This window comes from Mytilus galloprovincialis, chromosome 14, assembly GCF_965363235.1.
Source record: "Mytilus galloprovincialis chromosome 14, xbMytGall1.hap1.1, whole genome shotgun sequence".
In the NCBI taxonomy this organism is placed as follows: domain Eukaryota; kingdom Metazoa; phylum Mollusca; class Bivalvia; order Mytilida; family Mytilidae; genus Mytilus; species Mytilus galloprovincialis.
The window spans coordinates 10,109,307-10,126,750 of NC_134851.1; the positions used below are offsets into that span (position 1 = coordinate 10,109,307).

At 32.1% G+C, this 17,444-nt stretch overlaps 1 protein-coding gene across 1 annotated transcript; it reads right to left on the reverse strand.

Moving 5' to 3' along the window:
* Positions 1-2,599: 2,599 nt before the first annotated feature.
* LOC143059358 (putative amine oxidase [copper-containing]) lies at positions 2,600-5,989 on the reverse strand. The gene is made up of 3 exons (XM_076232844.1): positions 5,971-5,989; positions 3,826-5,768; positions 2,600-2,899 (listed from the first exon to the last, which is right to left on the reverse strand). The coding sequence occupies exons 1-3, from the start codon at positions 5,987-5,989 to the stop codon at positions 2,600-2,602; spliced, it is 2,262 nt and encodes a 753-aa protein (XP_076088959.1).
* Positions 5,990-17,444: the final 11,455 nt, after the last annotated feature.

Genomic DNA, 17,444 nt, shown 5'->3' on the forward strand with positions numbered 1-17,444 from the left:
TATAACACCAGAAAGGTCTCAAATTGGTTCGTGAATGGGTGTATTTCAAAAGTCTAAATGCTAAATATATCAGTTCTTTTCATAAGAGTACAAAATTTCTCCAAAGTGAGCCCATTTTGGACATTTTGTCAAAATATGATGATTTTGTGCATTTTTCAGACCTAAAACCTTTAGAAAGACCTTGGCCGCCACCTACGATCCAAAACGTGTTGTAAACAAAAGATTCAACTGTTGATTGAGATTTCTTCAATATAAAATATTTTTGGATCGTAGATGTCGGCCAAGGTTAATTATGCCAAAAATAATTAAAATTATGGGAAAAAAGTACTAAAATTGACCTTTCAATACAAATGATGTTTATGTAATGGGTCATAGCTCAATAAATAGTAAAGGAAAGTGCCAGAAAAGATATGTTTGTCTTAATAATATTATCTCAAGTATTTCTATATAAAATTTGTAGTTTTTTTGGCCCGATTTAAAATACATGAAAAAATCAGGGCCAATTTTAACCCTTCGTGAACCTTCTCCTTTGGTTGGCGTTTTAATATGCAAATCGTACGTTTGAATTTGAATATGACAAGAGTTACATTGAAATTATATCAGTTTACGTGAATATTTTTGTAATTCCCCTGAGTTTTTAACTGTGATATCTAATTATGAGAATAACCTGATTTTCAAGTGTTTTTGTATTAGGAAAATGAGTTATTTCGTTGGATGCTATTTATCATATTTGTTTTTCGTTTATTGCTATGATCGTGAATTTACAATCATGAAATTGAGAAAGAAAATGGGGAATGTGTCAGAGCGACAACAACCCTACAATAGAGCAGACAACAGCCGAAGGCCGCCAACGGGTCTTCAATTTAGCGAGAAACTCCCGAACCCGGAGGCGTCTTCAGCTGGCCCCTAAACAAATATGTACACTAGTTCAGTGGTTATGTACGTCATACTAAACTCCGAATTATACACAAGAAACTAAAATTAAAAATCATACAAGACTAAAAAAAGGCCACTCCTAACCTGGGACAGGCGCAAAATTGCGGCGGTGTTAAACATGTTTTTTTTTATATCTCAACACCCTCCCCCTATACCTCTAGCCAATGTAGAAAAAAAACGCACTAATACGCACAGTAAAATCAGTTTCAGAGAAGTCCGAGTCAGATGTCAGAATATGAAACAAAACATAACATAACACATATACTTATGTCTTAGACTGTTAAATATATATTAGAGAAGTCTCGATTCGTTGATATAAACATCAAAAAGCACCAAATAACGTAAATCAAACATTTTAAATAAAAATGCAGTGAATATAATGGAAAGGAAAATTCAAAGTGTACAAAATATTCCTTTGCTTTGTACACGTCCACATTCGATTGAGAGAACATAGGTGGGATATTTTCTCAGCTAGAAATTTCAAAAATTGTTAAACTGTTTTCTCTTGATCGATTTATAACTTTCGAACAGCGGTATAATAATGCTGGCTTTATTTAATTTTAAAGTAAAATTTCTCCTTGTCTGTGCGCTATAAAAGATCTTGGTAATCACTACTGTGAATTTCAATGCAGGAAGTCGTCTAAACTTGCAGTATAATCTCAATAAAAATGGCTTAGGACAATCATATGACTACGGTGAGGTATCCCTGATTGCCTTTAAATGAGGGTTGGGTGTCACTGAACTTAAGTTCCTGACTTGAGACCGGCACATTGTTGGGTTTAAATGATTGTACCAAGTCAGGGATATGACAGTTGTTGTTCATTCGTTTGATGTCTTTGTGCTTTTGAAGTTTGCCATTTGATGAGACTTTCCATTTTCAATTTTCCTTTTAGTTCAGTATTTTTGTGATTTTACCTATGAAACGTGTTTGTGTGGTGTAACAGAACAACAAAAGAACAAACTATAATAATCAGTATCTATTTAATGTTTACATTCCCCATGTTTGTGTGGTGTAACAGAACAACAAAAGAACAAATTATAACAATCGGTTTCTATTTAACATTAACATTACACATGTTTGTGTGGTGTAACAGAACAGCAAAAGAACAAATTATAACAATCGGTTTCTATTTAACATTAACATTACACATGTTTTTGTGGTGTAACAGAACAACAAAAGAACAAACTATAATAATCAGTATCTATTTAATGTTTACATTCCCCATGTTTGTGTGGTGTAACAGAACAACAAAAGAACAAATTATAACAATCGGTTTCTATTTAACATTAACATTACACATGTTTGTGTGGTGTAACAGAACAGCAAAAGAACAAATTATAACAATCGGTTTCTATTTAACATTAACATTACACATGTTTTTGTGGTGTAACAGAACAACAAAAGAACAAACTATAATAATCAGTATCTATTTAATGTTTACATTCCCCATGTTTGTGTGGTGTAACAGAACAACATAAGAACAAACTATAATAACCAGTATGTATTTCATATCAACATTCCATATGTTTTTGTGGTGTAACAGAACAGCAAAAGAACAAATTATAACAATCGGTTTCTATTTAACATTAACATTACACTCTGTTTGTGTGGTCTAACAGAACAGCACAAAAACAAACTATAACAATCAGTATCTGTTTTATATCAACATTCCACAACAGGACATGGGTTGTTTTTTAACATCTCCTCAAATGGATTTTTCTTCGAGATGCAATCTACATCAGTCCTTATCCCATGTCGTTGTATATTAACAGTCGTGGTTTTGCCATCTTTTTCAACAGCATCTATTCGTATTGCATTGTTGACTGACATTCCAGGGCTCTCATCAAAATAGTTAAATGGCGTCAGATAGAAACTTCGTGACATTCCAGGAGTATGTGTTACGGGGATATCTTCTTTATGAGTAATGTGGTACATTCCCATCGTAACCCAGGCAACAAGGTCCTGTAAACATAAATCTTCAATACATACATACATACATATTCATATTAAAAAAATACATGTATCAATGAGTTAAACTTGGTTTAAATACCCTTCTTGTAAAATAATTCAATCAGATAAATACATTTAGTCACTTTACACTGTATTAAGATCGGAGTTTTTTTTTGTAATACGGTCAATCAACAAATTTTCGCGAGCGATTTATTTTTGCGACTTTCGCGAGTAGAAAAATAACGCAAATACAATTGTCATTAATTGTTCTTGTTTAACTACATAAAGTAAATTTGAAATTCAAGAAATTATATAACGTAACGTAAAATAAGGTATCCGCGAAAAAAAGCTGGTTTACAGTCCCTGAGTATATTCATAAGAAGATTTTCAAGTTCGTGTATTTTTCAGTAGATATCATCTGTAAAAATTATAAAGTTTTCATGGCACAACAAGAACTAATTATTCAATAAGGTAATTTATGACTCATAACGGATATATCGCATCCAAAAGCAGACGCGACCGTTATATACAGAAGCTGGGTTGCATTTGGAAATAAAATGTAGCATCAGAGGCTAGTAAAATAATATATTTGATTGGCCAAAACCCAACGAAGTGAAAATGAAACGGTTTCCCTTCTGTATGCCATCAATATATATTTATTTTTCAATTTAAGCCAACAGAGAAACTTATGCTCGGTTTTATGTTCTTAAGTCGGATAGTTGTCTCTTTGACACATTCCACATTTCTATTCTCAACTTCATTGAGAACCAATAGCAAAAATAATTATCGTAAGAAAATACTTTTAGCAAATGTGATTTTGAACTTAGAACTATGACTTATTGACGTTGAAAACCTTTATGTTTTCTGCCAGTCTATTTTTTTTTCATCTACCCCATGTGGTCCCTCGCAAGAGAAAACATTTTATATATATAATTTACCTCATCTACAATATTTTCGTTATCGTCGATGAATTGTTGAAAGTTAAATACAGGGTTCTGAGAATGTGCAAACATATTACTACTTGATGGTTCGCTGTCTTTGTACTTCGTAACGGCCACTTGATATTGTGACCAGCTGACAGCTGGATTGTTACCATCACATGGGGGTCGGATGTTTTTAGTCATTCCATTATTTATTAACCTGTATCCTGCCGAATTGCCATACTGGTCTTTAACATTATTATTAACAAAAGTTAAAGTTTTTGGGTGGTTAAAGTCATATTTACAGGCTCCTTCTAGTTCAGTCTTTTTAAGTCGTTTTGAAAATTTACTTTGCACTATTTTTGCGTTGGGGTCATCGCTCACTTCATTGTGAGTGATTATTGTTTCAATATCAAGAGTTTCGAATCTATTCTTTGTTCCCTTTATGTCAAGGTCAACTTTGAGGTGAAACAGGTGATGATGTAAAGGTGCCATGAGATTGTCCTCCAGCTGGGAACTAAATGGATTGTCTCCTCCATACCACGTGCCTACCACGACACCGGAAGCAGTTACTTTAACCTTAATGACCCCATTATGATAAAATATAAAATCGATAATGTAATCATACGGAAAGACTGACGGAATTGTCCGTAAAATCAAAACAATATTTTCAACACCTTCATAGAAACTATGAACATTTTTAAAATATGCATGGTGACGCCTAAGTGGTAGTCCTGTGTTAAATTCAAACACGCAAAATGCGTGTTGATTGAATAGAGGTTTATCAGCAAATTCAACCTTGAATGATGAGCTAAGGAATGTAGCATCCATAGGACAATCAACTCCGGGTACCAGATACTTTGCTAAGGTACCAGACTGGTATCTGTTATCCTGGTATAAAGATGAATATTCATAAGGCTTGTAGCCGAAATAAGCGGCTGCTAATTCCTGTGTACTTATTTCATACGCAATACGTTCATTTTTATACCGAATATTATTTAGTCTTGGTCCATAAAAAGGTGCCATTGCAACATCGAATTCCCAATACCCGTATGATATATGTCTGTCGTAGATATTATATCGTTTTCCGTCGGGAGAAACTTGCTGGGGATCCCTCAAAGGTATCTTGAAAGGGGGCGTTCCTCTCGATTTTATGATACGTCGAGATTTTTCAGTAAGGACTGGAAAGGGAACTTTTTGTATATAATTCTTGTATTTATAGTAATATTGAAGAACATCATCCAAACTTTTGAATAATTGTCCATCAAACCATATGTTCGGCAGCGTAAATTTGTCAAGGTCATATTCAACTAAAAACGCAAAATCCAAAGGCCTTATTATACTATAGTCGACATCACTATATAACCACCAAAAATATCTCCGTTTCCTTACACCGGATAAAACGGAAGTGACCTGGTTGAATAAGTTCGCCGTCAAGCACCTGTTACCACAATTAATTAGACGACCTCCATACAAGTCAAACAGCATATCACCAAGTTTCTTGTCTAACAAATCCAAGACTTTTTCTATGTTGTCTCCCGCGTTAAAAGGTCTGTCTATGAAAGGAAGAGATTTTGGCCGATATGGAACATGTCGGTAGCTTGTAGGCTTTGGCAGAGGACCAACAATAATTTCAATGACATCCGGTAGAGCAATAGCCCCTCGGAAAATCATCACCTGGGCTTCACGCTTAGGTTGTAGACCGCCATTATCAAGGTAATTTAGTACATCTTTTTTGGGTGGTAGAAAGAGATCAGCAACAAAAATGTAGTTAGAAGATACTGAGGCATTTGCAGCAACAGTGAGATTTAGACTTGACTGAGAATAAAGAAAACCAAGTAGGCCTCCAATCTCTCTTTTTGTTAAATCACGGAACACAGAGGGATGGTAATTTTCGCGTGTGTCAATGTTTCCATACTCGGACGAAGGCCGTCCACAAGTTGGCAGTCTGGAAACTGTTTCTGTGAAGAAAAAAAAAATCGCCGTTTCAGAATCTATTGCATTCTGGGTAATATTTCCAAAAGCGTACACCAAAACGATGTGATTTGTATCAAACGTTCAAGACAATAAACATTGAGCCAGAAATTGATTCTGAAAAGGCGAATTGATGATCATTTTCATAATCAAAGATACAAGAAGGATAAATACAACAGGTCAACATACGTTCTTTTTCTTTATACATTTAGACCAAGGAACTTAAATGTGTGTCTTTTAACTGCATTCGTATTGCCAATGGTTAAGTTAATAACATATGTTATATGTTACTAGACTATTTACTGGATTTGTTATAACATGAGCAACACGACGTGTGCCACATGTGGAGCAGGATCTGCTTACCCTTCAGGAGCACCTGAGATCACCCTCAGTTTTTTGTGGAGTTCGTGTTGCTTATTCTTTATTTTTATATGTTGTGTCATGTGTACAATTGTATGTCTGTTGGTATTTTTTCATTTTTAGACATGATGTTGTCAGTTTATTTTCGATTTATGAGTTTGACTGTGCCTTTGGTATCTTTCGTCCCTCTTTTATTAAAAAATATATATCTAAAGGCATTTGTTTTAACAATGTTATGAATCGCAATCTTGAACTTTTGGCTTCTTAAACCTCGATTTTAGTTTATGACCCGGATTAGTTTTTGTCTATCGATTTATGAGTTTCGAACATCGGTATACTACTGTTGCCTTTATTTAAAGCTGTATATCAACTGCAAATCTGTAAAAATGAATATTAACTGCACATTTTGACATCTGTGTATAAGCTAAACATATAGATTCTACCATTGCATCATGTGTTATACGATATCTATCCACAGTTTATATACAATTCTACAGACGAAACGTTTATATACAGCTTTACAACTGTACAGTTGATATACAGCTTTACAACTGTACAGTTGATATGCATCTATAGATCTTTACATCAAGATTATTTGTACTAAAGTGGCTGTGTATAACATAATTACTAAAGAAACTTTAAGGGGGCTAGCGGGTATAAATTATTTTTTTCTAATATAGGATTTCGCTATATTTTTTATAAGTGAACTTTATCGTATACTTAATAAAAAAATGAAATAACAAAATGGGGTCATCTTTCATTTAAGCTCATAATCTGCCTTCGAAGAATGGCATTTTTGCACCAAAGGGAGATAATTTGAAGTTTTTTCAATGATATACATATTTTAAAAGTCATCTGAGGCCAAATCGAATCGATTATTTTGGTTGATTTTTGTACCATATCATACAGAAATAACTAATAGTGTAATAAATAAAATGTGTCATGAATAAACAAATGTTTTTTTTTTTGCTGACATTTTTGTATCCACGAAAATCCTTGAGCGTTTTTTTAGTAACAATGATGGCAGTTTTCCATACTTATTTTAGCAAACAATTTCAGAAATTCGTTTTGATCACCTACAATATAATTCCTGATACATTTTGTACTTACTTTTTGATGCCCATTTATGGAAAAAATTATAAGATTTTCCACGATACCGGTATGCCTGAAATATATTAATGTTTTTCGACATATAATAATTAAAATTAAACAACACATTTTTTTTATACAACAAATAAATAGTTGGGCTATTCCTTCGGAATCAAATGTATTTTTCTAAGAGTATGTACATTTGAGAATGATTAGCAAAATCTTAACTAACAGCGCATGATCTCTCAACTGAAATTGAAAATCAATATGACAAGCTTGCAAATGAAGCTCAATGATAATGTGGTGCATATTGTATATTATACCTATTTAACAAATGCAAATAGATTTAAAACAAAATTAGAACTGATCAACGGAAACCCACAAAAAAATACGCGTTCTCAAGAATGGATCTATGTTGTTGTTTGTTACAAGTTAATGTCCGGTTTTACTGTGATGACCAAATATGGTGCTCATGACCAAACACGCATCAAACAATATTTGAACACCGCATTATCTCTACGAAAAACTCGGAGTCAGAATAATGTGTTTTGGTGGAGTTGCATGTCCTCCTGAATATTTCTTTTACAATTACATAAGTTGAATATATTAAACAAAAACTATCCAGGGTCGTCATCATTTAAACATTTAAAAAGAATATTTATGGCCGAGTTTAACTAGTTGATTGATATCCCAACTCGTCATGTTTAATCTTGGTCAATGGAGTCAGGAGATGATACGTGAAAAAACATCAATTCAAATTAAGACTAATCGTGTACTTCTCCGAAACAAAAAAATAATGAAATGTAATGGAACCTGACTAAATCGAATCATGCATAAACCGAAAACCCGTAAAAACCAAACATGTTCTTTAGCACCGTCATTTCAAAATGAATGCGTAGTGAAAATGATAAAACCCGAACATCGACCAAAACCGAACAAAATCTTAAGTCGTTAAAAGGTTCGGTTTAGGCAGGCTTCGCTGTATATTAATTAAGAACAAAACTTCCTGACAAGCATTTTTGCATTTCAATTATGAACAGCAATTTTTTTTACTACATTTTCTATATAGAATTAGTTAATCGGTGTAATACTAAACTGGTAGTTCACGTTATACAATAATTGATGATACATGTATTTTAAAGCAAACACTGCATTTCTATCAAATGTTTTTGAAACCTGATATTATACATTCTTATGTGTAATCTAAGGATTTTCTACCTCAGGAAAGGATTACCTTAGCTGTATTTGGTAAAAACTTTTAGACATTTTCGGTCCTCGTTGCTCTTCAACATCGTACTTGATTTAAACTTTTTAACATTGTTTGATTTGAGCGTCACTGATGAGCCTTGTGTAGACGACACGCGCGTCTGGTGTGAATATAAAATTTCAATCCTGGTATCTATGATGAGTTTATCTTCAACTGGTTCGGATCTTGTAATTTATTTGCATTCAAATATTCGACTTATAGTATTCCTGAAAAAAAAATAATCCAGAAACGACACATGAAATAAAGTTCTGTCTTCTATTGTTCTTTGTGTGGTTTTCACTTTATATTTTTAAGTCTTCCTTAGTCATAAAATTTGTCACATTTTTTGGAATACATATACATCCTTAATATTCATATTTTTGACATTGAGCGTTGCTGATCAGGGAGAATCTAGACAACCACTTCAAATACAACTACAAAAGTGTATTAGTCTAACCTTTGAAATGTTATTTTCATCTTAAATAAATCAAATAAAAGAACAATCTTATAACTTACGCCATCAACTTCTTGGTAAAACGTGGATAACATTAACGTCAACAGTACGAGGCATGTCAACTTGACTCCCATATTCCTGTTGCAGAATGAAAATGTGAGATGCCCATCATATAAAAATTGAACGTATAAATAGGTCTTTGTACGGACAATTTTATTTGTACAGTGAAATGGAACGATATACAAAATTTCAAAAAGGCGATCAAAGTATATTGAATGCTTTGATCATTGGCTTATGCAAGTGGAAAACAAATGCTTATATAATTTCTTTCTTAGTTTCACAGTAAAATCTACAAGCAATGCTTATTGTTAATCAGCCGACATATCTTCTTAAATAAAATGACGTAAGTATTCCTTATCGAGCTACAAATACAAACCAATTTTACAGTTTAATCGTTTTATTTAACAAAGTATGAAACTGCTGTTAGTATTGAGTAATCAAGACAATAATTGATATTGTTTTAAATAATGCATATACTCTTGATCAAATCTGTTGTCTCTACGAAAAGGAAATTTGGTGTCTTTCGAAGTAAAGACTATCTTCCTTTAAGAGCATAAAAATAGCACCTTTTTAAGGTAAGGGTTTTCGTTACAAATGTTTTTGTATGTATTACGAAAATATCGTAATGTTAATTGTTGGGGAAAATATTCTATATTATTATATCTTCCATATATTTCATACAATTCTATACATCGCAAAATCTCCAAATAAATACCTGGTATAATTTAACAACAACACTATATAACATGTATAATTTGTACTTAATGGTCAATTTTGGAAATTTTTAAGAAAACACAACATTAATTTTTATTCACACATGTCATTAATATTGCTGATTAGATGCCGTTATTGGTAATCCTTTATCTTCAATTAATGAACAAGTACCGCCAGATTCATACGAATTAAAATTTTAATCCTTGATGTCAATATATTAACATGTACTGCAATAGAGATGATTAATATTTATTGCATACGATAGTTGTTAAAAAAAAACATAAATAATCTATTAAAAAAGTGATTTTAATGTTTAAAATTTTATTTCATATTTTTCTTTCAGCTTTGAAACCCGATATACGAAATTATTTGCAACTGCATGCGATTCCTTCATTAAAGTTTGCTTTGTCGTGATTCTATTCTGAGAAAGTCAATTAGCGGGTAAACAAAAACAAATATGAATGAGCTTGCTCACTACTGTTCGTCCAAAATTAAACATATCAATTGGAGAAAGCACCAAAATTACACACCAAAATAAAGCATATGCCTTTCGAGAGAAAACCGTCAAAATATCCCGACGCCAAAATGTCCCAATTAATGGTAATGTAAGGATGCAATTATTGAAATTGAGACGTTCTACTATTAATATTATTTTACTGTTTGGTCTGTTGTCTGTGATAACCGTTGACGTGGTTCGGTACTTATACATCCCGATAATGTGTTTGCATCATCTTTCATTTTTGCTGGTGTGTTTTGATCGTGTGTCTTTTTGTGTTTCTTTGTTACATATGACGTGACTCTTTACTTTAAAAGATCCCGCCATTATTTCAATTTTCTATAACATGTCTTTATGTTAGTGTTCTATAATATGTTTTTATGTTATTGTTCTATTATAAATTTGAAAATACTTTGAACGACAAAATTATTTTACTCGCGTAGTGGTATTTACCATGTGTGGTTCTTAAAAATTCTAAAGAACTTCTTTGTAATATTAAATCTCGGTCTTTTTCTGAAATTAGTTCTTATAGAACTTTTGATTTTTAACCCTAAATACCACCATTCCTCGTGTGAAATTAAATATTGTTTTTAATACTTTGAACGACAATACTATTTTATATTGTTCTTGTGTGTATTTTCATTTTCTGACGTCAGACACGCGAAGCACAGAATGTAGTTTTTAAATTTGATAGATGCTTTTTTGTGTCTTTTTGTTAAATATTTTTTGTTTTGAGATTGTGACACAGTGATGGAATTTGATGCGACTGTCATACAAGTGAGAGGTTTAGCTTTATAAACCAGGTTAATCCACCATTTCTACATAAGGAAATGCCTGTACCAAGTCAGGAATATGCAAGTTGTTATCCATTTGTTTGATTTGTTTGAGTCCCACCCTGGATCCGCCTATGATATCGGATGAATAAAATAGTAAAGATTTATATATAAAGCATTTATATGTGCAAAAGTAGGGTATTTTAAAGTATCGACTTTTGTATTAATCTGTTTGAAACTGTTTTGTGAGATTCTTTTCAACGTTATTTATACAAAAAATTTACTAGTATATACATTTTTTTAGACCTTTTTTATATTTTTATATATGATCAATTCTACATGTATTTGCAACTTATCCCCGTGCATCTCAGCACCGCCGCCTACCCCTCACATACACAAAAATGAACGCATTTGGAATAAGTTAGAATCAAAGTATATCAAAACGTTTTTAAGTAACGACATATATGCATATTGCATGTATTGTGCAACTGATGTCGTCATAGTTAGCTTTATATCCACAAATTCCAAAATGTGACAAATTTTACATTTTTCAATCTTTGCTTAACAAGAAAATCAATCGCAGTGGCTATGTCTTATTGTTTATTTTGCAAATTCACGTAAAGTATTTACATATTTAAACCTGATCAATGACCATAACTGGACACTTCTTTGATGAGTTTATCCAAAAACACCCCGTCTATAGATGGACTGGTCTACGATTACTGAACTGGTTACATTCCGCCCAGTCAAGTGAAATAAATGAAGTAATTTTTTATAATATTTCAAATTAGTGGTACATTATTAATGTTCATGAAAATGCATTTAAAATGTTTACAAAAACAATTAATCGTAATTAACACTGATGAGCTTAGATGTGTATAAAGTGGGGATTTAGACTTCAGTTGGTGATCACCTAAAAACTACTCAATCGGCGTCTTTAATCTAGTTGTATTTTCTTTAGAAAAGAAAAAGTGAGATGAAAGAAAATGAAGATAAATCTAAATTTTCTAAAATCTTGTATATCAACAAACAATTTTGTCAATTTTAAATGACCTAAAAAGCGCTAAGATCGATTGGAAATTACTCTCTAGGATAAAAGCCATGGGAAAAATAGTAACTAAAACAATTGAATAAGTTATATCTATTGACCAAACAAGTCGGTATATACCATTTAATCAGCACGGCTCTGGTGACCATAATTAATCCGAACGACGTAGGAGTTCGGTTTAAAGGTCATCCAGAGCGTGCAGATTAAATCGTATATACCGATTTGATTGGTCAATGACTGTTTTAACACATGAGGCAGTCAATTTACGTGAACGTCCAAGGATCATAGGAAAGTTTCTTGTAGGGTAAAGAAAGGGAGAAATACGACTTTGGTAAGTTTTAAATTAATAACTTTTTTTTAATATTCAGACTTATTCTTAAATTGCGATTTAATGGTAGATTTTTTTTATCGTTTCTGTTAAAATTTATTTCCAACTTTTATTTAATTAGTGGCGATTAAGACTACGAAAAATTGTGTACTTTCAAAACGGTGTATGAAAAAAATCATAACTGAAAGGGTTATTGAGTTTGTGGATTAATTGCTTTTGAATTTCTGTCCCCGAATGATATGAACTTAATTATGATCATCATTAAATTCGATCCAAAAATAGTCACTTTATAGGAATAGATATTAAAACAATCGTAATAAATTCCGTTGAGTCTAAAACTAATCCAAAAAAAAAAAAAGATTTCTGTTATTCTGATATTCTTAGATACATCTTTTTTGGCAGAAATTACAAAAAAATGTTTAACTATCTTTCTGACTTTAAAATACTGATTTAAGATTTACATTGCACATAAAATGTGATGAAATATTTTATGTCCCAGCTGAGAAAAAAAGGATGAGGAACCTTTCTTTTTCTCTATTTTGAAACTACGATGTTTGTACAAAGTTCAATTTTGTTGTATTTTTAAGGCAAATGGCGGATTTGGGTGGGGCGAATAAGTCGTTCATCCTTAGATTTGACAAATTATCTTGTTTCAGCATAAAATTGTCAATATTGTTTTTAGTCTCGCTACACTCGGTGATATTTTCTTTTAATTTTAACGAAAAACGCCCCTTTCAAAATCCAAGAAACCGCCCCTAAAGGTAAAAATTGATTTGAACTGTGCAGTATATCTGAGGAGTTAATGCACACCTTTGCTGTGCATTATCCAGATTATAGCACAGTAAGAACAAAGAGATTTTACCCATGTCATGTGTTAAGTAAAAACAATGTTATTATAATAATGACACACAAATGTATCGATCTGATGCCAGAACAGCGATACCCTTCCCATATTTATCCGTAATATTTTAGCTTTATCAAGCTAAGCAATAGTTGTATCCATTGGTCTGTCAAACTTCCGGTTTTCGTTTGAGACGAACTATATCTCGAAATATTTCCCTGGTCTGGCTGACTTCGAGATAACGAGAGTCGACTGTATATTTATAAAATAAAAGGTAAGCCTCCTGGCAAGCACTACTGTATTTCAATACTGAGCAACAATTCCTTTTGATTACATTTTCTGTTCAATCCAGGTAAGGATAAGCTGAGAGTTAGACAATTACTGTTACTGCATGTATATTCAACTTTTTGTTCTGTTTTTGACGCTTTCTATTGCTTTCAAATGCTAAACATAACTGAAAAAAACTTTATTCAAGAATCTCTCGTCGTACGCACTTACGTTAATCGGTCTCATACGTTTTATTGACGTTTTCTTGCATAATTTGATAGATTCGTATGTGTAATCGTCAACTGTTACGGGACTTAAATATCATTGGCATTCACATTTTCGGCTTTGAGCCTTCCTGATGAATATTAATTCACAATCGATGCATGAAATAATGTGTGTTGTATCTTTTTTTTATGTTTCTCAAACAGTTTACACTACATATTTTGTAAGTCCTCCTTAGTCATACAGTTCGTCACGTCTTTCAAATACCTATACATTTTTATCATTCATATTTTGGCATTGAGCTTTGCTCATTAGGGTGAATCCTGACGGGCACTTTGGATTCAACTAACTTATACAGTGTTTTCTGTTTCATCTTAAAGAAATTAAATAAATGAACGATCTTAGAACTTACGCCATCAACCTCTTTGTAAATTGTAGTTGAAATTAACGTCCAAAGTACGATGAATGTTAACTTGACACTCTTATTCCTGTTACAGAACGAAAATGTGAAATGCCATTCATATAAGTATGTAAAGTTCAAATTAGTTTAAATACTTATGAAACAACACGTTTTTGTACGGACAATTTGATTTGAAATGGAACGATATTAATATTTTAAAAAGAAAATCAAAGTATATTGGATGCTTTGCTCATTGGCTTATGCAAGTGAAAATCAGCAAAAATGTTAATCTATTTTTTTATTAGTTTCACAGTAAAATCAAAAAGCACTGCTTATTGTAAATCAGTCGACATTTCTTCTTAAGTTAAATGACGTATGTATTCCTTATCGAATTACAAGTACAAACAAATTTTACAGTTTAATCGTTTTGTAAGGGGGTTGGAGGGGTTCTGATCCCGAAATCGCGTGTTTACAAAACATGTAATTCCGAGGTAAAAAATATTGAATCCCGAAATCCCGAATTTAAAGATTATTTGTGCCAAATTTCATAAAAATGCCATTGATGCATATTTTTAAAAATTTGATAAATATACAGCAAAAAATTATGTTTTTTCTACATTCATGAACATTTGATTTTTAGTTATTTCTAAACAACATATTTCATAAATTTATAGGATACTAATATGAAAGAGAACTTATACATAATTTAACAAAAAATAAACAGCTTGTGTTTATCTTTTAAATCAAAAAAGTTTCTGTAGGGAGGGAAAATACGTACACAATCCAAATATCCGAAATTTCGACCTCATTTAACTCCAAAAGTAGCACACGAATTACATAATTGATGTAAGCAGGTGACAAATAGCCTATATATCATAAAGGGGAAAATTCTCACCGTTAGAAATAAACTGTTTGATATGCTGTTTAACACATCAGTGACGCTCAGATCAAAATAGTTATAATTCCAAGCAAGTACCAAGTTGAAGAGCATTGGGGACCAAAAATTTCAAAAAAATTGTCCCAAATACGGCTAAGGTAACCCATTCCTGGGATAAGAAAATCCTTCGTTTTTCGAAAAATTTAAAGTTTGGTCAACAGGAAATTTATTAAAATGACCATTTACTTGATATGCATGTCAACATTGAAGTGCTGACTACTGGGCTGGTGATACACTCGGGGACGAAACGTCCACCAGCAGTAGCATCAACACAGTAAATAGTTATCAAAAGTACAAGGATTATAATAGAATTCGAAAATGTGGCAAAAAATAAGGGTACAGCAGTCACCATTGTGTTATAATCTTAATCATTATGACATAGAAAATAAAAACAATATGTGAACAAAGAAGCACACTTCAAGACCATCGTGTGTGATTTGTAAAGTTGATACGAAATATTTATCAACAAGATTTGGTATCTTCTGCTAAAGATCTTCTTTTTTTAAAAAAAAGAGGAGACCTATTTGGTAAACCCCTTGTTCAGCAACCTTCTGCTTAAACACTGATGACGTAATACAAAATTTGGGTAGCAGCTGCAAGCCGACTGAAATGGGAAATATATATCCCATATGCAGGTAAAATTGGTATATTGCTACTTAGATGCTGGAAATAAATCATTTTAAAATTAAAAGCGTCTCGATTCGGTAATTGCGATGACCGCTTATGTCTAATTAGATGTATAAGTCTACAAATGCGGCAGAGAAAGCCGTGTCTGTTGTTTCTTTAACTTCTAGTTCTAGACAATTTATTAATGTAACCCAATCACAAAAGTTTGGTTTGTTAATGGAAAGAACATCATCAATACATGTATATCTGAATGTTCATTTAATGATCTGGCTTCTTTTATATTTTTATTTTTTACACATGCCTTGAGGCACTCAGACTCATATGAAGATAAGAAGAAGTCGGCAAGGAGAGTCGTAACATGTATTTCGATCCGTAGAGATGCCGACAATTTGCTTTAAAATTCTACGCCCAAAATAAAAAAATATGTTGTAAACAAGAAACGCCAGACAGTTGTACCCAATACTTTTAATTTTCTTAGCCTAGGAGTCAATATATTTAGGAAATGTGAGGTTAAAATGGACCTAACAATTAAATCAAAGGATTCAACTGTTTTTATGCAGATTAGATAAATATTTAATCATTTAATGGTGAATTTATTGGGTCTCACTATATTCTGTCTTGATTTAAATTTGATGCATGAATTTCCCATCAATAGCTTTAGATTTTGTCTTACATTACAATAAAACTTACTCACACTATTGAACTGATTATGAAAAAAAAAAAATACAGTAACATTTGAAATAACCAATATTTCAAAATGAATAAAAAATCTTGTGCATTTTATTCAATCACTCTTTTTTATTCAGATGTAATATCATTATCGCATAAACAAAATCTTGACATATTTGAAAATATGACATTTTTACGGCAGTTATGGACTGGATAAAGCTTAACGCATGCCAAGTGTTTCTTTTATTGAAACAAAGATTTACTCTGCATAATTTTATGAAAATTGCCTGTTTAACAAAGACAAATAGGGGAAAAATATCTTTAAGTCTATTTCTAATATGCCTATTGATAAAACGTCATGCTAAAAAGTATCAAGTAGCCTACTGTCCCTTAAAACCTTGAATCTATATACATGTATAAATAACAAAATTGAGAATGGAAATGGGGAATGTGTCAAAGAGACAACAAACCGACCATAGAGCAGACAACAACCGAAGGCCACTAATGAGTCTTCAATGTAGCGAGAAACTCCCGCACCCGGAGCCGGCCTTCAGCTTGCCCCAAAACAAATCTGTATACAAGTTCAGTGATAATGGACGTAATACAAAGCTCCGAATTATACATAAAATAAGACTGATTACGTGTTTCTAAAATCAAATGCTAGTTTATTTCTAACATAGTACGATAAACGCAGTTTATTTAAGTTTACATAAGTTAAAGTTCAAAATAATGGAATTGCAATTACTATACATTGGTTGTGTAACAATTCCAATCTCTTTAGTTTATGTTATATGCTTACGCATGTAAAAAAATTAAACACACATGCATACGTATTTCGTTTATATATATATTATTGGCGAAATAGGTTGATATGTTTCATACCAGATTTCCTCTTTAACATATAAAACTTTTCATCAATGAGTACATCTGTTAAAGAAGTTGTATTTTTATCAATCAACTAAACGATAAAAGGACGAAACTACAAACGAACGATTAAATTAAGGCAATAGTAACACACAGCTGTTTAATGGTCGTGAATCGATTAAATAATAACAAATTCAAGGTTAAAAATAGAAACCTAGTGACTTAATACGATATATATGGGGTCAGTCGAGGTGAAATCGAAGCTCGA

What these genes read in the sequence shown, in the direction of transcription:
- LOC143059358 (XM_076232844.1), bottom strand. An exon ending in ACGAAAATATTGTAGATGAG is followed by an intron (nt 2,900 to 3,825) that starts GTAAATTATATA and finishes TTATGTTTACAG; the next exon opens with GACCTTGTTGCCTGGGTTAC.